Source organism: Herpailurus yagouaroundi, unplaced genomic scaffold (genome assembly GCF_014898765.1).
Source record: "Herpailurus yagouaroundi ecotype Mexico unplaced genomic scaffold, PumYag 100, whole genome shotgun sequence".
Classification (NCBI taxonomy): Eukaryota; Metazoa; Chordata; class Mammalia; order Carnivora; family Felidae; genus Herpailurus; species Herpailurus yagouaroundi.
In genome coordinates this window covers 47721095-47745896 of record NW_024412391.1, presented here as the reverse complement: position 1 = coordinate 47745896, position 24802 = coordinate 47721095, and the positions used below count along the sequence as shown (strand labels likewise).

Sequence of the window (24802 nt, the reverse complement as noted above, 5' to 3'; positions counted from 1 at the left end):
TATCGTATAGTTTGTCTTCATGAAGAGAAAGCATAATACTTCAATAGCATGTTATTTTCCATAAAACATGTCTCCATATATACCCATATAGACATAGGTAGAAAATCTTCTACCCTCTGGGTTATGTAGAAATTTTTCAGAATGTGAAACAATGTATAATTTCAAATGATCTTGTATATTATCATGCACTAGAACGATTATTAGAGTCACCAAAAGTCTTTTCATGCGTTCTGTGATTGAGTTCCGGTAGAATATTTGGGGAAGACTAACTGAAGATTTCTGGAGCTGACACCTAATCTTCTGGTTTCAAACACAGTAATCCAGCCTAAGTAGGCAGGCGTTCCACATCAGGGAGATGCCAACGGGACTGTACGTTTTTGCTCTATGAATCCCAAGCAAATAAATCTTGTATTCTGTGTAATACGCCTTTCACTGGCAGTACGTGAACATCTTTCATCATTTAATAAATATATATTGAGCGCCTACAGTTTGCGTCTGATGCTGCAGGGAAGAAAACACCAATCCTGCTCCTAAGGAGCTTACGCTAACGGGAGACACCCTAATGTGTCCTACCGCCTACGTTTCCAAAAATATATATATAATCTCACCACATAACCTAAATTTATAAAATCTGACTTAGGGAAATGGAAGCGCACGCTCGTCCTTGGGGCCGCTGAAAGTCAAAACCGTTCCTGCTCCCGGTGGCGACCCAGCCTCCCGCCCAGCGCCGCGTCGCAGGGAGCGGCGCGCCTCTGTGACGCGCACGCTCCGCCCACCGCTCCCTTCATAGTGCCCCGCCCCCGTGGGCGAAGTGCGCAGACTCCTCAGCCCGGCTCCAGTTCGGTCGGGACGCCGCTGAACCCGCGACGTCGCCTCCCGGTGAGTTTCTGAGGGGGCCGCCAGGCCTTGTCCTTCCGCAGTGGCCGCGCCGGCAGCAGGGCACTGCAGCCGCAGTCCCGGCCGCGGTGTTTGGTAAGCAGAAGCCCCGGCGTGCCCTGAGCGTGCAGCCCCCCGCCGCTCGGCCCGGCCACAGCCCCGGGCGTGAACGGAGCTGACGGAGGATGGCAGCCTCCGGGGTGGAGAAGAGCAGCAAGAAGAAGACCGAGAAGAAACTTGCTGCTCGAGAAGAAGCTAAATTGTTGGCGGGCTTCATGGGCGTCATGAATAACATGCGGAAACAGGTACCGCCTTTGTGGGAGTGACGGACGCCAGGGGGGAGGGGGTCCGGGACTCGCGCCCCTGGCTCCCTGGGCTGAAACCGCGCCCGGTGGTGATCGCGACTCTCCTCTGTCCTCGCCTTTCCTTCCATTTTTGCACGCCAGCCGAGCTGCTGTTAGTAGAGGGTCGCGTTAACCATTTGTCGAGCAGAAGCGTCTCCTCGTCTGCTGGTGCTGCGTGGCTCGCAAGTCAGGCTCCTGGGAGACTCCTGGGCTGGCATATTCGGCATCGCGTATCGGTTGTGTAACAGCTCTGCCCTAGTTATCTCTTTGTGAGGCGAGGATCCTTCCATTGGCGAGCCGCCGCGTTAAGGTGTCGTGAGATCTCGTGCGAAGAAGCCCATTGGCACAGCCCAGCCCGAAGCCCCCTCAGAAGGGAGAAGCATTGCTGGCCTGAAATCAGCTACTCTTAGATAAGGATCCCCGCCCCTCGTCTGTGTTCCCCGGGTGGAGCTAGTTGAAGGCAAATCCTCCCGTACGTGTTAATTTAGAGCAGAAACAGTCACCGATAAATACCGCGCAGTCTTTTAAGGCTCCTCTGCGCCTCTGTTATTAAGAGGAACTCTTTGTTCTGTCCTTGACGTGTGGCGCATTAATGACCGTCTTAACGTCGGCGAAAGGTGGGTGATGAAAAGAACGGATTTTAACGCGGAGGATGTAGACAAGAGAGGTTTTTTGGTGGTTTTTTTTTTTTAATTCCATAACATCTTATACCAATAAGTATAGAAAAGTCACTTGGTTACCGTAAGCTTTTTTTATAGCAAATAGGCATCTTAGATGTGGGAATGTTTCTGTTCTGTAACTGTGGTCCTGTTTCCAAAGAAGACAAAAGCAGGGTGTATGAATAACTGCAAAACCTGGTTTGTTTATCTAGTGGTTTTGATGGGAATATGGAGAACAGTACAGGAATTTGAGATTTGTAAGAAGATCCTAGCTTCTGATTTCTTGAAGCAAACTCTGACTGCAGGGATCTTGTCTTTGTTCATCAGCTCCTGGCATGGTGCATGAATGCGGTAGAGATCTGTCTGAATGCCTTTAAATCTTCCCCGGCTTTTGTGCCGAGGTCGCCGTGAATGTCTGCATTCAGTATTGTATGTAACTGACTTTCATGTATCTATTTTCATGTATACATTCAAGTTCCTTTCATGTAAACCTTTTTATATTTGCAACACCGGTGACTTCCAATTACTGGTGCATTTAACAAGTGTGTGCTCCTAAAGGGTAGTTGAACACAGTTAACCAGTGCTCAAATTTGTTTCCGGCAACCCTCCCCCCCCATCCCCCTCCCCCATCCCCAGAGGTGGTTTCATCTGTGGACTCCAGCGTTGTAAAGCTTGCCTCATTCCTTATGTAGATAGGTTGCAGCTGGGTTGCAGCATCAGCTGTTTACTTGAGGAAAAGGGGATTGTATGTTTAACTGTTTGGGTTCAAAAATTGAATTGTATCCATTTCTTAGATTTAGCTTTAGACTATGTTAACCTCTGTTTATCCACTGTTAAACTAGAAATAAAGTTACTGAAAAATCAGGATTCTGTTACTGTGTAGTAGGGGAAAATAGAGCTGGAACAACCAGAGATCTCTTCCACAGTGGTTCACTGATCTTAATCTGCGGGTTCTCTTTTTGTCAATGGCTTTGCATGTTTTTAAGGTATTCTCCAGTAGAATTTTCACCAACTTCATGGAATCCTTTTGCAAGATGTGCAGTTTCCTTTGCAGTTGATGTACATTGTACTCGTATTGTTCTGTTTAACGTCGTAACACAGGAGAGACTCACCAAGAATGACTGACAAGGACATTTGATGGGATTGGCAGAAATAGAAAGTGGTCTGAGCCAGAGGAAGAATGTTTGAATGAGAACCAGTTTTATAAGTGTTCTTGTTCTTCAGTGAATATTTTTGTGTTGTGACTCTTTTTTCTTTCCCATATGACTTCATTACTTTGGGGATCAGGATAATGAGTGCCTAGATGACAAGGACCCCTCTGTACACACCCAGAAACATTCTTACAAGAACTTCAGAACATTGAAATTAGAATACCTGAATTCAAATTCCTGCTGTACCATTAGTTAGTTTTGTGATCTTTGATAAATATGACTTAGGTCATTTCATCTCTCCATAACATAGCAGTCAATTCTATACGTAGTGGCCAAGGAGGTTGTACAGAGCCAGCAGCCTCAGCTTCTTATGGGCCCCTTTTCCTTCATCATCCTTGCAGTCATTTCTAGCCTTTTATTTTTAAGTAAACTTTCCAATGAAGTAGAGAATTCACTAAAAGGATACAAATCATAAACATGCAGCTCATTGAATTATTACAAACTAAACACACCATCAACAATAAGAAATAGAACATGAAGAGTACACAAGAGGTCCCCCTTTACACTCTTCTGAATCACTACCCCCCCCACCAAAGGCAACCACTGTTCCAACTTCTATCACCATAGATTTGTTTTTTCTGTTTTTGAACTTATATAAATGAAGTCCTACTGTATATATTCTTGAGTCTTGGCTTCTTAAAGCTAACATTATGTTTGTGAGATTTATTATGTCGTTCTGTGTCACTTTAGTACATCCTCGTTGTGCTTAGTATTCCATTGTATGAATACACCACATTTATCCATTCCATCATTATGGACATTTGAGTCATTTCTAGTTTGGCACTATAAAGACTAGTTCTACTTGGAATGTTTTGTATATTTTGTACATGTCTTTGGATGTGTGCATGTCTGCATTTCTGTTGGGAACTACATAAGAGCGGAGCTGTGGAGTCATAGGTTACACTACATTTAGCTTTAATAGACACTGTCCTGTAATTTCCAAAGTTGTGTCAGTTCATGCTCATTCCAGCTGTGTACAAGAGAGGGTTTTGCTCTCATCTTTGTCAGCATTTAGTATTGTCAGTCTTTATAACGTTAGCCATTCTAGCGGGTGTATTGTAGCATCTTATTAGGTTGAGCACCTTTTTATTTCCCTAACATTTTGTTTAGATTAATTTTATTACCTGATACACTAGAGAGGGGCTCTACAAAAGAGGACTGGGTCATAGTCACTACTGCTCCTATCCAGTTGCTGTCACTGTGTTAATGAAGTCTAGGAGACCCTTAACACTTGAGGGATATGTTTTGAGACCTTTCGGAGTACCACTGTAGTTTATAGTTTTCTCATGTTAAATGAATTAAAGCATAATTAGAATTTAAAAGCTTATGTTAAAGCCCTATTGAGAATTATGTGAGAAAACCAAAAAAAAGCTGATTTGAAGACTGGATGCTGAGCAGTTAACTGGGATTATTTACCAACTAAAACGACTCAGCTTCTGTACAGTCACCTCTTAAAGATTGTTAATTACTGGTAGTCATTTTCTTTAGGGTCTCTTGTGAATGATCTAAACCCTCTGCATTAAATCTTCAGTAAGAGAAACACTTCTTGGGCATGTATTTTCTACCAGCTTTGTCTTAATTCAGCTAACAGTTCCCATATACAACTCCCATCATTCAGACCTTCCTATTCTTAATTGCTGCCTTCTCCTTTTGTCTGTCCAGTTTAGGAGATAATCATCTCTCCACTCCCTTTCAAATGCCCCAGGCTTTCTTGATATTCAGCCTTTTTTTCACAGCCATCTGGCCAAAAGCATTGATGACAATTTACCTTATTGGTGCAAGGCTTCCAAGCACAGCTGGAGAATATCCCATTATTGAACAGTCCTCTGCTAGGTAAGTCCTAATTTCAACAGGGCTGTCAGTACTGGTGATCAATCCTACTTTCCATTAATTTTACTGTTTTTCTCTAACCTGAGTCTTTTCTCTATATCCTCATTTTCAGTAGGGCATCCCTCTTGTGATATCACAAATAAATAGAAGACATTAGTTTGGAACTATCTAACTTTTAACTTTCTACCACCAAGTCTTTAAGCCTATTTTGTCACATTTTATTTTGCTACCGTGAAGAAGCTGCCTCTTTTCCATCTAAAGCCAGTGATTTCACCTGGGCTTTGACTCAGTCTGGTCAGAAAAGTTATATTGTTGGTTACTCCATCTCTGCTAAGCACCCTTAACTACTTCTTTTCTACTAGACTCTAGCCATCAACATTCAGTCATGTTTTAACCTCCCTAGCTTTTAAGCCAACCAAACCAATCCACCTATTCTTAGTCTCAACATTCCCCTGTAAATAATACCTCTCTCCCCCTTGTTAAAACCAAAAGGTGGGTAGATTCACTGCCTTTTTTTTTTGGCTCACTGTTGATTTATTCCCTTATCTCAGTTTGACTTTCTAACTCAGCCCTTCAGATGAATATTTATTGAGACCCACTGTATATGGTAGGCATTTTGCTAGATTGTGTAGTTGCAGTGATGAGCAAAACCAGACAGTCCCTGTCTTCATGTGGGTTTTGTCTAGTAAGAGAGACATTAGTCAAGCAGTCACACACACACAAATGTAAAATTGTAACAGTGGTAGGTATTATTAAAGAGAAGAACATAGTACAGTGAGGGCATATGAATAAATCATTTGACATCAGGAAGATTTCCCCAGGAAACTGGTAAATGAACTGAGAGCTGAAATAAGAGTAAGGGCACCTTAAGGAGGAGCCTCTTAGGTAGATGGAACAACAAATGCAGAGGTTCTGAGTCAAAAGACCTACTTACCATAGAATGGCAAGTGCAAGATACTGATTAAAGGCCAGTGTGACTGGAGCACAGAACATAAGGGGGAGGACGGCGAACATGAAACTGGAGAAGTAGAGAACTGTCCATGCATAGTCTCAAGACATTAGTTAGGGGGGGTTGCCTCTATCCTAAAACCCCTTCAGATGCGGTGTGTGAGTGTGACAAACAGAAAAGCGATCTGTGAGTATTTGTTTTTCTTTTGAAAAAGATGGTGCCTAATCTGTGGCCAAATGGGAGAACTCTCACAGTGGTTGTTGGCAGACCAAATAGGAAGTTGTTCAGTAACTCAGATGGTCCCTTGGACTAAGGTGGCAGCAGCAGTAGCAATGAGGAAAAGATGACATATTCAAGATTTAGGAGGTAAAATCAATAGATCTTGGTGATGATAACTCTCACATGTGGTTGTGATGGCTAAATTAGATAGCCAAAGTAAAATAAAGCATGACTGATAATGTTGGCTATTTTTGTTGCTCTTGTGATATGGTGGTTGATTCGATGCTGAGGGATTTAATACAAGTTGTCAGTTATGACCTCTAGGGTTCTAGAATTCATAACTAGATAGATGATGACATTAGCCACCAAGAGAGGAGACACTAAAGAAAAGGATCAAGGCTTTGAGGAAAGGATTATAGGTTGTATTTTAGATATGTTCAGTTCACAATGCCATGAGACGGTAAGGTATATAATGAACTGACAGGTTTGAGAGTTGTGGGTTAAAAGTATAAATTTGTGGTGCACCTGGCTGGCTTGGTCAGTAGGTAGAGCAGGAGAGTGCACAACTCTTGATTTCAAGGTTGTGAATTCAAGCCCCATTTGGGGGATAGAGTTTACTTAAAAAAATTGTTTTAAGTGTAAATTTGTGATTATCTGCAGATAGAAGATAACTTTGTTGAAACTATGGAGAGTCAGGAGTCTGGGATAAAGAATAGGAAGGAGCCTATAAAGGAGACCCCCCCCCCAAAAAAAAAGGCCAGAAGAGTAAGAGGAAAGTGAGAATTTTCAAAATCGGGGAAGAAATTGTTTCAGAAGGAGGATGGCAAATTTTGAAGCCTATGAGAAGTCAAGATATGATATAGCAACACAGGGGAGTTGTTGACTGTAGTGTGTTGTTTTGATTGGAAGACAGATGGAAGTCAGATTGGCATGAGTAGGATATGAGACCATTGAGACAATATTTTTGGAGAAGCTTGGCCCAGAAGGGAGTAGGGGAGTCCAAATGAAGGTTGTTTGGTTTCATGTGTTTAACTGGGGAGATATAAGTGTGCTTCAAAACTGAAAGGAAGAATTCATTTGAGATGTAGAGGTTGAATGTATATGAAACAATGTATAATTGATAGATGATTCCTGAGATAAGATCTAAAGTAAAGGTAATTAATCTGTCATGGGAGGAGGATAGTTTCTCTTTCATCAGAGTGGGAAGGAAGAGTGGTTGGAAGAGAGGTTTGGAATCAGAATAAAATAGCCTCTGTCAGAGGCTGTCTCTCTGAAAAGTAGCAGATGAGACCATCTGCTGAAATAAAGGAAGAAGAAAATGAAGTTAGAGGTTGAGGAAAATAGTTTTTGTGGAGTGGAAATGGTATGATGGCTGGCAGTATTTTTGAAGGTTTTTTTTTTTTTGAGGTTAATTACCATGGATTTGTAATTAATATTTATCCTCACCCTGGCCTTCAAAGCCCTGTCTGACCTGATCCCATCCTATTTCAGTCAGATTTCATACCACTGTTCTCATAGCCATTTCACTCCAAGGCACCTGTCTTCCTTCAAAGCCTAAAATGTTGTATCAGTGCTTGTAACTCTTTCCCTCTTACTCATGCTCAGTTCTTACCATAAATGGCACTTCCTCCCTGAATGCCCTTCATTGTGTCAAGGGCGTGTACTACATATACTCTATTTCTTTCCTTCACCCATTGATCTTCTTTATTAGACAGACAAACACTTTGTATGTATGTCTTTGCTACTAAGCGCTAAGTTCCTTGAGGGCAGGGACAATATCTGTCTTATTCAGTGCTATATTGCCAACATCTACCACATAGGTGTCAAATATTTGTTAAGTAAATAGTTGATGTCATAGGTATGGTTGATAACACCTAGAGATTGAGGAGGAAGTAAGAAGAAAAGACAGGATGAAATTCTAGGGGAACATCAACATTTTAAAGGATAGAAACAAAAGTGCATTGGAGATTGAGGTGTGGAAGGAAGAAAGACAGCAGGGAATAATGTCATTGAAACCTAGATATAAGTTACAAAGAAGAGGAGACAGGAGTATCAAATGTACGTAGGGAGGCCAAAAAAAGATAGTGTTCCCTGGGTTTGAAAAGTGGTGCATTTAGCAAATAAAGTTTTAAAGGAATGGTGGGGGAGGGAGCAGATTTTAGAGGACAAAGGAAGGACAGAATGGTGAGTACATGGAGAGGGACCTGCCTCCTCTGTGGCCAAAGCTTTCCAGGATGAGATTAATGTTCTTTAAACACCAGTGGTATATACCCAAAGGATACAAAATACTAATTCAAATAACCATGCATGCACCCTAATGTTTACAGCATCATTATCTTCAATAGCAAGTTGGGTAGCTACTCCAGTGGGCATCTATTACAAAGATTCATATCATTAAAACAGCTGGCATGTTATATATTTTAATACATAATAATATAGCATATAATTTAGTTACATTCTGTTGAACTGCCTAAAATGTGGTTGATTAATATTTAAGAGAGGCACTCTTAATATGCCATCTATGCTAAATGTCATAAATTCTATACTCAGTATCAGGTTAGTCTACTGGAAAATGGTTTGCCAGAATGAAATTGGTTCTTTTTTAGACCTTTGAATTGCACTTAAATTCAATCACAATTTAATATTATACTGTAAGCTTTTATCATGAACAATGATTTTAAAATGTCTTTGTATCTTCTATAAAACTTCTTTTAGTCATGTTGTCTTTAGTCACTCATTGCTATGGGAAACAATATGCTATAGTGGAAATAACTTGAGTTTTGGAATCAAACAGATCTGGGTTTGAATCCTAGCTCTTCCTAATTGTGTGACATTGGGCAAGTCAACTTCTTTAGCCTTTTATGTTTATATTTACACAATAATGATTATAATATTATACTGACTTACCTTACTGATGTTGGGGATAGTGAGAGAGAGAATGTGAAAACTCTTAATAAATTATTTAATGTTAAATATTGTTGATTTTGTTATCACAACGAGTCTACTGGCATTCTTGGTTATCAGCAAAAGAAATTGTTCTCTCTTAAGTCAAAATAATTTATTGTAAGAAGTTCAGAAGCTTATAATGTTGACCACAGGCTGGAAGATGAGCAAGCATGGCAAACAGGCAGAAATCAGGCATTCTCCGTTAGCTAGGCTTCACAAACCCTGGAGTTCATTACAGTGTAGGCACAGTCTTGACTACCTGCTGCTGCTGCCGCCACCACCGTAAAGAGACTTTTCCTCCATCTTTCTATCATTTGCTCAAGATTCAAAATCCTGAAAGTTGGCATATAATTGACTGGCCTTAGATTGTTTGCCAGGTTTTGGCTCTGGTAAGTGAATAATAGAAACAACTGACTTCTAGTTTCCATAATGAGAGTCAGGCTCTGAGAATTGCCCTCTCACCATTTTCATAATGAGAAAATTTTCCAGAAATGGGAGGTTGGGTTTTTTTTTTTTTAATTTGTTTATTTATTTTTGAGAGGGAGAGAGAGAGCATGAGCAGGGGAGGGGCAGAGAGAGAGGGAGACACAGAATCTGTAGCAGGCTCCAGGCTCTGAGCTGTCAGCACAGAGCCCCACGCGGGGCTTGAACCCACAGACAATGATACCATGACCTGAGCCATCCAGGCACCCCGGGAGCTTCGGGATTTAATAGGCAGGAAATTGGGTGCTAGGTTGCCAGAATCCACAAATGTCTACTGTGATCTATATACCTCAAGCTGTTAAATACAAACATGTATGCACTTATTCTCATTCCTATAATTAAAAAAAAAAAGTCATCAGTCTTTTTCACTTACCATATCTAACTTGAAGTTCAAGATTATTGGTGATACCAGTTTCTTCTATAGTCTTTTCAAGATTCTTAGGCCTAAGTCTTAATAGATTTATTTGATTGTAAAGGGGAGAGTTTCACATAGTTAAGACTTATATAAATATAAGAGCAAAAGGGTGCCTGGATGGCTCAGTTGGTTAAGCATCCAACTCAATTTTGGCTTAGGTCATGATCTCACAGTTGTTGAGTTCTTGTGCACTGACAGCACAAAGCCTGCTTGGGATTCTCTCTCTTCCCTCTCTTTTGCCCCTCCCCTGTGCATGTGCATGCTCTCTTTCTCTCTCTCTCTCTCTCTCTCTCTCTCAAACACAAATATATGTGTGTGTGTGTGCACGCGCGCACGTGCGTGTGTGCAAAGATGAAAATAAAAATGCAAGCCACATTGTTGTTATTTAATATTTTTATTATGCATTGTTTTCATGACTTCATCCTTCCCTGACTATTCCTATTTGTCTTTAGCCAACTCCTCAAGGTTCTTTTTCTGATGGGATGTTCTAATCCTTTATTCCTAGGTATCTTGAACCTTTGGTATTACCTATAAAGTCACATTAGTCTTCCATTAATGCTTATTAGTAGCTTTAGCAGTACGAGCCTTAGGCAGGAATTTGATTTTATGATATTTATAAGTTGATTAGTTAGCCTGTTGCTGTTTATTTTATTTTATTTTATTTTTTTAATGTTTATTCTTGAGAGAGCACGCGAGCGAGTGTGAGTGAGGGAAGAGCAGAGAGAGGGAGGCACAGAATCTGAAGCAGGCTCTAGGCTCTGAGCTGTCAGCACAGAGCCCGACGCAGGGCTCGAACTCACGAATCAGATCATAACCTGAGCCAGTCGGACGCTTAACCAGCTGAGCTACGCAGGCGCCCCAGCCTGTTGCTCTTTAATGGATGCTGGCAGAAGACATGAGACTCCTAGATTAGAGACAATAGACTTGATTACTCACAGCATAGCATTTTGAGCATCCGTATGTATGTGTCAGTTCTTCTTGCCCCACAAGTACTATGAGGGTGACCTGCCCGGGGCCCAGATGGATATTATACACACAGTGGGTTTGTGTTGTAGCTCTGGAATGAACACTGAGCTTAAGGAATCTGCCATTTTTATAGCAAACAATAAGCAAGCCTGCTCCTTATTCTTGTGAGGGAGAAGGTATCTCATCCCTATGGTTGCTTGCTGGCAACATAATCCTGAGAAATGGTGGCCCAGGGAAAAAGTGTCAGGGCCTTACTTTCTTGACATGTCCGGGTTTTAAAATATATAGGAATTCAAGAGAGCCACAGAGGTCTCTTCTCTCCCAACAGACAAAAGATACCCAAGGGGATCCCCTGAGCTCCAGCTATCTTCTGTCCCATAAAGAGCAATGGTTCCCCACCCCCCCCTTCTTTGCCAGCTTCAGAGAACCACTCAAATGTAGTAACTTTTGTTCTTTTTACCCAGTGGCAGGAGGAGGCCAAAATGGCCAGGTTGCAGTTTTAACTTCTAATTCTGTGGAAACATGATTCTATCACTTGAATCATTCTTTTGGGTCCTCATATCTCTAAACTAGCAGAACCCACCTCCAGAGACTGATTGCTGAGATCAGAAGCAAAATATTTGTGAGTGAATCATTAAGCATAAGAGGGAGGGGAGTTTCTTCCATCCTTTGGTTGCCAGGCTAACTCTGGCTATAGAGAAAACATTTCTGTATAAATTATGTGTAATCACATCATTTGAAAATGGATTCTACTGCTTAAAAAGTTTGAAAAACACTGTTATAAGGCTTTTCCCTGAAAGGAAAAGACATATTCTGTCTGTGTGTGTGTGGTGTGGGCTGGGAAAAACATTTCTGACCTTCACCTTACTGAAAGAGGAAACAAGGTATCTTGAACTCATCTCTCTCTCTCCTACAAATTTTGCCCAATGAGAGAGAAGTTCTAATGAAGCTAGGATTTAAGACGTTGTTTTATTAATGGTAGGGTTACTCTTTTGAGACTTACATACTTTTTGCCCCAAATTTTTATTTAAATTCTAGTTAACATACAGTGCAATATTGGTTTCAGGAGTAGAATTCCGTGATTCATCACTTACATACAACACCCAGTGCTTATAACAAATGCCCTCCTTAATACCCATCATCCATCTAGCCCATCCCCTACGCATGCCCCCAGCTCCCTCCCTCAGCCCTCCGTTCTCTATCTTTAAGGAGACTCATATACTTCTACTTAAGGTCTCCATCTGCTAAGGAGGACAGGTAGGATATGTCTGTGGACTCTATAAGGTGGATTTGGGCCCCACTATATGAATATGCAAATTTAAAAATTTAGATTATTGGAGTATATGGGTGTGAGTAGGTGGGGATTACTAAGCACTCACCCATCTGTTTTATTTTGTCTCACTTGGCTGTAAATCTTTACATAAACTCCCTGAGTTGAGAATCTCAGAGGGCTGAATAATAGTATTCAGGCACCAGAGCCCCATCCCAACTCCCAACAGAATGTACTGGACCAAGTAGCTATAAGTTCTTATTTCCAAGTTTTTTTTGTTTTTGTTTTTGTTTTTTTTTTTAAGTTTTCTGGTTTTTGTTTGTTTTTAACCTGTACAGGGAGCGTTTTTTTTTTTTTTTTTTTTTTTTTTTTTTTTTTTTTTTTTAATTTGTGTTAAGAGAGAGAGCACACATGCATGAGCAGGAGAGGGGCAGAGAGAGAATCCCAAGCAGGCTCCGTGCTGATAGTGTGAAGCCTGACGGGGGTTCAATCTCATGGACCATGATATCATAACCTGCACCAAAATTAAGAGTCAGATGCTTAACCAACTGAACCACCCAGGTGCCCCTGGAGTGTTTTGTTCTATGTTAAAGGCATCCTCTATCAACACCTATTCTTCCATGTGTCTTCGGCAGACCACCTTAGGAAGATTATTTAAATTTTCTACTCCAGAAAGCTTTAAAATGAGTAGATAATCTATTAACTCTAGACTGGAAATTCACTTGCATTTCCCATCTAAAATTTTTCTCAGGCAAGGTGTCATTCATAGCTTTCCAGATTATCTGGAGTGAAACAAATGACAGCTTAAAGCACTCCATCTAATTCCATACTAGCAATATAAAATCCCCCAAATCTGACTGTTATGAACCCACTCATTATTAAATTCCCACATCTGTGATCTCCCTGTGGGTTAAAATTAAAGGGCATTCCAAATGTGTGCTCTCTCTGGTTTCTTATATGCCAAGTCTCAGCCAAAAAGCATTCACTTAAGTGTTTGGGTAGGTTCTGGGACTTTGTTCAGCAGCTGCAGCCTGGGCTATCTTCCACTGGCATATATTAAGTTAGTTTAGCACCTCCAAAGCTGAATTTTTCCAGTGTCAAGGTGGTTGGTGCCACATGTTTTCAGAATGTCACAGGGTTCAGAGGACTCTTAAGATGAGTACAGCATCATCCTGATCCCCACAAACCTGAAAAGATACAAGCAAATCTCCCATCTCTACAATAGATGTTGACACCTTACTATGCAGTCCTAACCCACATTGTTCCCAGACAAAAACAACAGAAACGTCGGTTTCTAGAGAACAGAGAATCTTCAAAGAAAACTTCGGGATATCTTGGCTTTTGGCTTGCCACAGGTTGCCAGTCTGTGTTGGCTATCTATAATTTATAGACTCTAAACTCAGCTAAGAGGAATCACTTATCAAGAGGCTAATAGGGACACTTTACCATATAGGGAAGAATTTTGTCCATGCATTGTAATGTTTCACTGGCATAGGATATTTTGTACTTAGAGAAATTTGCCAGGGGGATTTGCCCAGCTGCCAGGTCTTCTAGAATTTCTCTTGTTCCCCTTTGTCCTGCACATTTAAAGCTTAATTTTTATTTCTTTTTTCAACCTTGTGTTCCTCGCACCCCAATGCTAGGATAGTTGAGTTCTGTCCTTTGAGAGAGGATGATCCACATTTGTAGCAGGCAGTCAGGCAAAGCACAGTCCGTAGCCTTGCATTCTCTACAGTTCTGATCCTCCTAGTTCTGCACCCTTGTGTCCCCATTATGATCCTATACTGCTGTGAAATTCCTTGTATCTACTAATCCTGCCTCTTGAAGGGGTCTTTTTTCCTTTCCATTTTTCTCAGCTGGAGAATGGCCTTTGACTGATTCCTCTAAAGCTTATGGGGACCAACATGGCCTTTGCAGTGTGCTCCTCAGAATCTTACCTTTCCTCGTTATTTGAGCTTTCCAGACCTTGGAAACTCAGTAGTAGCACACATATTCCTTTCTGTTACCTGTATGTGTCAAAATGGGCTGTGTCTCTGTTTCTTTCAGGCATCACCAACTGAGTTGTTAACCTGTTTAAGTTAAATCTTTTCCTTTCTACATAGTGTGGAGCTAACGTTATTCAGATCAGAATAACTTCCTTTTCCTTTCCTTTTGATTTTGGGCCCAAATGTTTGTTTTGCTTCTTCTTTCTCTAGTGCCTTTCTTAAAAGACACTGTCCTAGTGAAAACAAAGAGGTCCACGTGTTCAGTATTGATTCAGTTACTGCCAGCCCTCAGCAGAGTAATTCCAATTATGGACAAGTTCAGTATTCACTTAGGCTTGGATTATGGCTGGGTCATTTGGCTTCCCTTTAATGTGATCTAGTACTCTCCCTTAGAGTCTTATTTCCACCCATTTCCCAGATATGTTCCACTATAGCCTGTAGCCTTCCTGTCTTCCCAGACACACCACCTTGCAAATTATGTAGTGAAGGAACTACTTTATTGCTGATCTTCCTTTTCCAAAAGTTTACAAATCTATCTGAATTTAATGTAACCACCTATTATAACTATCCTACTCTTTAAGGGCAATCCTGTCATTATGTTTATGATTCCTTACCTTTAGCTTTGAAAGAGCTCTTAAAAATTTCCTAGATCCAGGCCTTTTCTGAATTTTATTTCTCTTCCTCCATTATATCTCTTTGGTATGTATCACCTAAATTGAATAAATAAAGCAAAAATAACTCTTTTTCCTAGTCTTATCTTTTAAAGAGCAGTTATACCAAAGTGTATATGCTTTCCCTTTCGAAGCTGTTTGACCTAACCTAACATGCCCTGTGTTTCCGTTAAGGAAGAAGTCCCCTTTTCCCTCTGTTTATCTGGTGTCTAACTTTTTCTTTCCTTTCCCACTGGCCTTATTGTGATTATGTGTCTTTAAATCCAGTGCTGTTTTTCTTGGCTTTCTGAGAAAATGTGATTCTGAAGGCTTTTTAATTTTTCTCTTAGGTTTTGAGTTTATCATAGCTTTGTTGAGGCTTTTCTGGTATCTCAATCCGAGAAGATTTACCCCCATATAATAAGGGCTCCATTTCCCTTTATCTTTTCAGTGATTTAAATCCACCACCCAACTATAGTTGAATCTGCAGTCTACTCAGGGAGTTATACCCAGGGCCAACTTGAAATCACGCTGTGCAGGACTGATTGCAGAACCTTGTTGACAAGCTACATAAACCCAAAGGTTAGTCATTCCCTGGTCCTCTTCTTGAGATACGATGAAGAACAGAATTTGGGACAGCTGATTGCATGCCTCCTACTAATGCCAGCACACATTGTTAAAAGCTAGAACCTCCTGCAATGCTGCGGAGCTTACATGGAGCCTCCTACCTTTTGTAGCCCTACTAAGAAAACCTGTAAAGAGAGCAAAAGGTCATTCTACCAACACTTGCCTGAAATCCTTGCCTCTTTTCAAGTGAACGTTTCCTGACCGAAGGATGCTTCCCACAGAAGTCCCTAATGTTTGCAGGCACTAAAGCATTACCAAAGTTTCTGCCTCTGTCTACAGGGCTTGGAGTGTCTATGCATATGGATTTCAACAGCCCTCTTCCACTGTTGGTTCCAAACATTTGAGATGAGTTATGTTCCGTTTTGGGGCAAAATTATAGAAGAGAATGAACCAGACCGGGCAGTTTATGGTCAGTGACCTCTGCCTTAACTCTTGCTCATCTTGTAGACACTCTTCCACAAGTGACAGTGGGGAAAAGGACTGCACTTTGCTTCTCAGTACTTATTTTCCCCAGAGGAAGAGCATTATGAGAGAGAAATCTAATTTCCCCTAAATGGGTAACAGTTATACCATTTTTTTCAATTATCCATTCTCTCATCCCACTTTTTAAATTAATAGACTTTGTTTTTTAGAGAGGTTTTAGGTTTACCAAAAACTTGAACAGAAAGCACAGAGTTTCCGTTTTCCCTCTCCCCTTCCCAGTTTCCCCTACTAGTAACATCTTGTTAATACAAGTGTGATACATTTGTTATACTTGATGAGCCAATATTGTTACATTATTATTAACCATAGTTTACATTAGGGTTTTTTCTAAGTGTTATATATTCTGTGGATGTTGACAAATGTATAATGACGTGTATCCACTGTTACACTATCATACAAAATAGTTTCACTGCCTTAAACATTGCCTTCTTACCACATTTTTGAAATAGTATCTTTATGATACATCAAATTCCTGCTTAGTGTAGATCCCTCACATTTCTTAGGTTTACTTCTCAACATTTAATTATTTTGTTGCTGCTATGATGGGTTGTTTTGGTTGTTTTTTTTGTTTTCTCATTTGTGTTTTTTTATGGCTTACTGCTCACATATAGGTTAGCTAGTTGCTTTTTCATATTTATCTTATTTGTGTCTAGCCATCTTTTCATTTAGTTCTACAAGTGTTAGGTTTATTTATCTTTATTTTCTTACTGCAACTACTTGTTTCTTACAGGCAACTACTTGTTGCCTGAAAAGCCAATACTCAAGGGAGGAATTTTTATTGGAAAGGAATATGAGCTTTATTCAGGAGGCTGGCCATCTGGGGAGAAGGGAAACTCTTGTCTGAAAACCAATTCTGACTATTCTGCCTGGTCCAAAGAGTTTTAAGGAACTTTAGGGCATTTAATCAATAAAAAGAGAGCACAGTGGCCTGTAACCCTTCCTGATTGCATGCAGACTTGATGCCAGCTACAGACATCATCATCACAGTGCCAGGAGGTTGTGTATTGGTGCCCCAGGGGGAGGTTGTGCAAGAGGATTTGGTTCTTTCTAGGGAACAATGTATAACCTGTAGATATACAAAGAAAGGCTTAGTTAATCACATGGGCTAAAAGTGCTTTCTGAAACTTAAAGACTACTAAGTTGGCCAGAGGGGCTGAGGTATCAGCTTCAATTTGGGTAAAATTTCTAGAACAATAATTGAAAAAAGTAGTGACAGCATATGTTTCTTAGATGAGAATGCCTCTTCTGTGTCGACATTAATTTTTTTTTTTGACGTTTATTTATTCTTGAGACAGAGAGAGACAGAGCATGAACGGGGGAGGGGCAGAGAGAGAAGGAGACACAGAATCGAAAACAGGCTCCAGGCTCTGAGCCATCAGCCCAGAGCCTGACGCGGGGCTCGAACTCACAGACTGTGAGATCGTGACCTGAGCTGAAGTTGGATGCTCAACCGACTGAGCCACCCAGGCGCCCCTTCTGTGTCGACATTAAACGTGATGTTTGCTCTTTCTTTGTTGTTTTTTTTTTATTTATTATTTATTTATTTTTTTTTTTTTAAATTTTTTTCAACGTTTATTTATTTTTGGGACAGAGAGACAGAGCATGAACGGGCGAGGGGCAGAGAGAGAGGGAGACACAGTATCGGAAACAGGCTCCAGACTCTGAGCCATCAGCCCAGAACCCGACGCGGGGCTCGAACTCACGGACCATGAGATCATGACCTGGCAGAAGTCCGATGCTTAACCGACTGTGCCACCCAGGCGCCCCTAAATTTATTTTTTAATGTTCATTATTTATTTCTAAGAGAGAGACAGTGTGAGCAGGGGAGGGGCAGAGAGAGAGGGAGACCCAGAATCTGAACCAAGCTCCGAGCTGTCAGCACAGAGCCTGACTGAAGGCTCAAACCCACAAACTGTAACATCATGACCTGAGCCAAAGTCAGACACTTAACTGAATGAGCCACCCAGGTGTTTCCTCTTGATTCGAATGACCTTCATTATACAGATGCATCATTTTCTTAAAATTTTTTTTTTTCAACGTGTATTTATTTTTGGGACAGAGAGAGACAGAGCATGAACGGGGGAGGGGCAGAGAGAGAGGGAGACACAGAGTCGGAAACAGGCTCCAGGCTCCGAGCCATCAGCCCAGAGCCCGACGCGGGGCTCGAACTCACGGACAGCGAGATCGTGACCTGAGCTGAAGTTGGACGCCCAACCAACTGCGCCACCCAGGCGCCCCAGATGCATCATTTTCTTTATTAAAGAGTATGAAAGGAAATGAATGTTTAATTTTGCCATCTATTGAAGTTTTTTCTACATGAGGTTTTTCTCTTTTAACCTGTATATATGCTGAATTATATTAAAGAATTATTGTTATTGAACCCTCCTTGCATTCCTAGAACAATATTTGGCTAGTAACACTTCTGAATTCACTCAGCAACTATTTGACAGATCTCTAAGTCTCTAAAAGAAGAAAAAGGTGAAAAGAAAATGTGACCAAAATAGCAACTGGTATTTAAAGAAAAAAAGAAGATGAGGCACCTGGGTGGCTTATTCGGTTGAATATCCAGCTCTTGATTTCAGGTTCATATCATGATCCCAGGGTCATGGGATTGAGTCCCACATCAGGTTCCACACTGAGCGGAGAGCCTGCTTAAGATTCTCCCTCCCTCCCTCTCCCTCTCCCTCTCCCTCCCCCTCCCCCTCCCCCTCCCCTCCCCATCAAGAAGAAAAGGAAAAGAAAAGAAAAAAGCAAGGAAGCATAATAAGTAATGTAAAAGAACATGGCATATGTAAGATGAAACATAAGTTATCAGTAATAAATATGAAGATTAAACTAAATCTGACTTAAGGTAATCTCAGATGGGGGTGGGGGTGCTGAGTGGCTCAGTTAAGTAACTTCAGCTCAGGTCATGATCTCACAGTTCATTAGTTCTCGCCCCTCATTGGGCTTGTGCTGACAGTGCAGAGCCTGCTTGGGATTCTCTCTTCTGTTTCTGCCCCTCCCCCACTTGTGCACGTGCTCTATCTCAAAATCAATAAAACTTAAAAAAAGAAAGTAATCTTAGATGGTGAGAATTTTTAATTAAATCACCTAAAGCTATCAATTTATGAGAGGCTAAAAATTCAAAAGCTGAAAATAATAAATACAAAGATGTAACAAATATGGGGGAATATAAACAAAAAAATTACAGATTTTTTTTCTTGTTTTGTCCAGTGAACATGTATTGTTCAAAAGGTAGTTCTGTGTAGGTTTTTCCTCAGTTCATATAGATAGGACTTGTTATCTTTCATACTGTCTAACGTAACGCAAGTCTCTGTCTTCCGGTTTTCTGTGGTTACACTCTTCCCAATAGGAGCCTCTCTCTTTAAGTCAGTCCTATCTCTTGTTAAAACCTATTAATCTACTGTAGTACAGTCAGATGCACAATTTGGATACAAAAAGTTCCTCCCTTTCCTTCTACAACATTAATATCCAGCTGGAGATTAATCTTAGAGAAGACTGAATTGCTTTGCAGAGATCTGATTTCTTTAACTTTCTTCAGTGCCTGTAAATTCATGCCACTAGAACTCCCTGTTGCTGAGTGTATATTTTGAAAAGGTTTTTGGCTCCGTTTCCATACAGTTCTACATCTTCTGGAACTTCCTGTCAGCAGCCATAGACCCCTCCCTTATCTGATTTGCTGTTCTCTATCAGTGTTCTTTTTCTCTCCCACCTTTCCTTCTTTTCCTTCCACCTTTATTTTTCTTTCTTGCTTTTGAGCAACTAGATCAGTTTCTTTTGGTGGTAACCAAATATTTGGTTTGGTTTTGCTACCTGGTATTTTTGGTGTGGTATGTGGCAAAATCACCTGAAAGCTGACCAAAGGAAATAAAAATTTTAAACTTTGAGACACTATTGGGATAACAATGGCTTTAACTATAAATAATCTGCGTATAATTTCTAAGCAATAGACCATAGGCCTTATTTAAAAAATTTTCACATAGCTGTAAAAGTGAAATTTTGTCTCTTGCCCAACTATAAAATATAAATAAAGCCCATTTCTTTTCTTGTTCTAAGCATTACCATCTCATTTGGTAATGAGAGTATCAGAAACCGTATTAATAGTTTTAGTAAGTATTGAAAATTTACAAAAGGCCACATCCTCTGAGCTACTAACCCGACATTTAGATATGTGATTTTCTTTTACTCTGATAACATTTTCCTCATATTCCCAGTGCCTAAGAGAGTGCCTAATATATCGCAAGCATCAAATTTTCTCTGAGACTAACCTGGAGGTTACATATGTAACTTCATTAAGACATTGAAATTTTGTTTGACAAAAAAGATTTTTTTTCCTTGAAATTCATGTTTAAGGGTTCCAATAAACCTTAAATTTTTTCTTTAATATTTCATTTCCTCAGCATCATAAGTATGTAATCTGACTCTGCCTTCTTTTAGCAATCTAGAGTGATACCATTTTTGCCTTGGTTAGAGATCACAATATAAAAGTGGTTGGTATCCACCTTGTCAGAAGTGCATTTGAGAAAAGTGTTACTTAAGGAAAGAGTGCTGAATGGTCATTTGCTTCGTCCACTCTGTGTATTCTGAGTGGTTTCTGTGAAGGTTACTTTCTTGGGAAATACAGTGTGCACACTGCATCTCAAAACAAATAGATAATTTAAAAAACCCAGATTGTTCTGTTTGAGAAACCATCAAGGATATTGCTCCTATGTCATTTAGTGTCCCCTTAAATTTTTACCATGAGAAAACCCTTAAGAATTTGTGTCAGAAAAAAAAAAATGGTTTCCCTAATAGATTAGTAGAATACTTCTTTTCTGATTGTAATGATCTTTTCTTTTTTTCTGTTTTTACTACTGGGAAACTCAATAGCACTTTTTGATACAGCAAATCATGATAGCACCTCTCTAAGGTCTTCCTAAATAGGTCTTATAAACAGATTCTGTGCTGAAAAAAGACTGGATTTGAACAGAAAATAGAGATAAAACCTTTGGCAAGCACCAGTTTTATATGTGTGCTAAGCCAGACCCAGTGAGCCCCTTTTAATTTCATTTATTTTTCTCTTGACTAGAAAACGTTGTGTGATGTGATCCTTATGGTCCAGGAAAGAAAGATACCTGCTCATCGAGTTGTTCTCGCAGCAGCCAGTCATTTTTTCAACTTAATGTTCACAAGTAAGTATCTTAAAGTAATAAAACATGTTATTTTTTTCCATGAGAATGACTTAGAGTCTAAATTAAAATATCTTTCCAGTACTTGGGTGGCTCAGGCAGTTAAGTGTCCAACTCAGTTTCGGCTCAGGTCATGATATCTAGGTTTCATGAGTTCAGGCCCCATTTGGGGCTCTGTACTGATGGTGCAAAGTCTGCTTGGGATATTCTCTCTCTCTCTCTCTCTCTCTCTCTCTCAAAATAAACTTAAATTTTTTTTTAAAAGAAGAAAATATCTTTCTAAAGCCCTTAAGATATTAAGGCCATAAAATATTGAAGAGATTGGAAAGGGGTTATGATGATGTTTGATCAAAAGAAAAATGTCCTTTCACTAGCACTAGAGGCTTTATTGATGGAGATGCAGTTTCTAGTTGAACAATTGTCATTGTTCTCATAGATTGGCTCCAGCTATATCAGATGTAGTTTTGCTCACAGCAATTTAGAAGAGTGCCACTAAGTCATTTTAGGAGTTGGGGAAATACTAAATCTAGTTTTATGTATCTCTGTTTACTTGGCCCTTTTTGTTTTTTTAAAGAAGTACACTAATCCACTAATTTCTTACCTTATTTTAAGACACATCTCAAGTGTGGAGAATTAATTTGCATTTGTTATAGGAATGTTGGGCTTCCTGGGATCTTTATTAACAGAGAGCTCTCTGTCCTGTTATTCTTCTCCACATTTAACATGGCCCGGAATGATCTGGTTCTCAGTTAACCTGGTGACAGTAGTCATGTCATTTATATTCCTTCTTTTCATTTTAGCTAACATGCTTGAATCAAAGTCCTTTGAAGTTGAACTCAAAGATGCTGAACCTGACATTATTGAACAACTTGTGGAATTTGCTTATACTGCCAGGTAAGTTAAGAAGGATCATTTCTGTTGTGGAGAAGTAAGGTTGGGATCTACTATGGCAGAGCATTATCGTGACAAATTGATGTGCTCTAAATTCTTCAACAGGAAAAACCATAAGGATGGGGAAGTTTGAGGAGCTTATGCCATACATACTCATGCAAGCAAGGACTGAAAAGTTTAATTTTTTGTTTAATTTCAGGAGCTAGTAGGATACATTTTACAAAGCATTATTTAAGTAATAAAAAATTATAGGAAATTAAATTCACTTTAACTTCTTTGCAGAATTTCTGTGAATAGCAACAACGTTCAGTCTTTGTTAGATGCAGCAAACCAGTACCAGATTGAACCTGTGAAGAAAATGTGTGTTGATTTTTTGAAAGAACAAGTTGATGCTTCAAATTGTCTTGGTAAGAAGTCATATTCCTATTTAAAATAAAAAACAAAACAAACTTTAATGTGCATTTTAATAAAGGAAAAAAAAAGTGTCATTCTAAGTGTCCTCATTTAATTTTAAAGACATTGTCCACTAGAAAATACACTTAAAATACATTTTAAGAGACATTTAGGGAGATGCCTATTAACCCGGGCAGGAACAAGCCCATTAAAATTTCCAAAATATAAAATAGCTTTAATAATGAGTTTTTGTGTATCTAGAACAAAAAGTAAGGATTGCGTCTGGTGGTGGTGTGGTATGTCGTAAACATGAATGTTTACCTTTGTTGCAGTACTTACGATTGGTCTGTCATAGATGAGAAAACAGGTTGTGTATATACCTGAGGTCTTAAAGCTAGTATGTGGAGGAGCTGGAGTTGGAATTCAAGTCCTCTTGTTCTTAACTACTGTCCCATGTTGCCTCTCCACATTATTAAATACGTTACTGTATACTAGAACACTTAAAAATCCTAGACTATAAATTAAGATACTAAGTAAGAGACTGCTATAGCACTCTATTTTATTTTTTTAAGTCTTTATTTATTTTTGAGAGAGAGGTCAGTTGCAAGCAGGAGAGGGGCAGAGAGAAATCCCAAGCAGTCTCCATGCTATCAGCGCAGAGCCTGATGCGGGCTCAAACTCACGAACCATGAGATCATGACCTGCACTGAAACGAAGAGCCAGACAGACGCTTAACCGACTGAACCATCCAGGTGCCCCAGCACTCTATTTTAAAGCCATTAATAAAGTATTTTATATTTCATGTCAGGAAAAGCAGAAATAGTTGATCAGAGTTTTCCAAGGTGTGATATGGTATGCTTTCCACTGTGAAATAATCTTTAGTGGCACATAAATGAACATCCAGGTCTTTGTAGTTGTATTTTCTTACCCTTGCTGTGATTCAGAGGGGAAAAGAATCAGGGTAGGAGTCCTAGGAAGGCAGGGAGGAGAGGAAAGCTGAATCAAGGACAACCAATGCAAAGATTTTTGACATATGAGAGAAGATGAGGGGTGCTGACAAGCCAACAGCTGGGCAAAGGGCTCCTGGAGATACATGAGAAGTTTGCAAGCCTTCTCTTTCCCCCGTTTTTCTAGGCTCCCCTCTAGTAATGAACTAGACGGTTCATTACTCCATCTGTCACACACCCCTACTGTGAATGCAGAGCAAAAGATCTTTGTAGGCAGGTAAATAGGAAGCAGAATAAATTTTAGGGAGGGATAAAAGGCAGGCAAAGGGGATGGGAATGAGTTTGTGGCTGGTATCCAAAAAAGGAAATGGACCAAATGGAACAGGACAGGTAATAGCTATGCAGGTGAATATACTGGTGGAATTTATTTTAAAAATTTTTTTTCAACGTTTTTATTTATTTTTGGGACAGAGAGAGACAGAGCATGAACGGGGGAGGGGCAGAGAGAGAGGGAGACACAGAATCGGAAACAGGCTCCAGGCTCCGAGCCACCAGCCCAGAGCCCGACGCGGGGCTCGAACTCACGGACCGCGAGATCGTGACCTGGCTGAAGTCGGACGCTTAACCGACTGCGCCACCCAGGCGCCCCAGGTGGAATTTATTTTAAAGGTGGTTGTAGGTCACAAACGAAAAGACCCATATATTAGGAAATAAAAGGCCAGTCTCTAATCTCATCTGTGCAGCAGAGACACTCTGGAATGAGTCCCTCTATTTCTCTGGGCCATAGTTTGGGGCTCCATTCATCAATAAAATTTATATTCTGAGATTTTACTTATTTCCCCTTATATAAATATGTAGTCTCACAAAATTTATTATAAAAAGAATTCAAAGGAGTTTTTGGAAGATGATGGCTTAAGTACTTCTCCTTAACTCCCTGGCACTCTAAACTTCCAACCAGGTGATTCAACTAGAAAGAAAAACAGCCAGAGTCGGGAGTGGATATGGTGGAACCGGGAGCAAGTTTGTGCTAATCTCATTTTAGGCTTTGGGCTTCTGAGGAGACCACTTGGGAGTGTTACTTCTGGATGCCTTCTGGATCATTGTTTTCAAGCGAGGAAGGATGGTGTAGCAACCTAGAAGGGAGCCTGATTCTCTAAGCCGGGGTAAAGATAGTGGCCCGTCCAGTTGAGCCAAGTGCAGCTACTCTCAGTACCCAAGGGAACTGCTGCAGCCTGCATTCTTTTTAGCCCTGGGGTGGCTCTCCCTGTGAACTGATTAGAGAACTCCTTTGTTCTCTGCTTCCCCAGAGATCCCAACAAGCTGACTTCATGAATCCTAAAGGCACCCATAGTATCTGATGAAAGTGGGCAAAGATACCATACCAGGTTAAAGGAAACCTGCTAGTTCGAGGACAGAAATCAAGCTAAACAGCCAAAATGAATGGCTCCTGTAGAAATTTTCATTTAAGAAATGGAGGAGACCTTAAA

General features: G+C 40.3%; 1 protein-coding gene across 7 annotated transcripts in view; it reads left to right on the top strand.

Annotated features, from left to right (window-relative positions):
* Positions 1–792: 792 nt before the first annotated feature.
* Positions 793–24802, top strand: part of KLHL7 (kelch like family member 7) — a 69598-nt gene continuing 45588 nt past the window's right edge. The window contains exons 1-5 of one of the 7 annotated variants that reach the window (XM_040472450.1): positions 820–1181; positions 20985–21087; positions 21885–21978; positions 22258–22382; positions 23177–23253. In XM_040472450.1, the coding sequence (XP_040328384.1) occupies positions 1062–1181; positions 20985–21087; positions 21885–21978; positions 22258–22382; positions 23177–23238 (504 nt within the window). In that variant the 5' untranslated portion in view covers positions 820–1061 and the 3' untranslated portion in view covers positions 23239–23253. Of the gene's footprint in view, positions 1182–1214; positions 1838–2206; positions 2309–15254; positions 15386–20984; positions 21088–21884; positions 21979–22257; positions 22383–23176; positions 23254–24802 lie in introns of those variants that run through there. The other 6 variants (XM_040472448.1, XM_040472447.1, XM_040472444.1 and 3 more) reach the window with 6 other exon arrangements.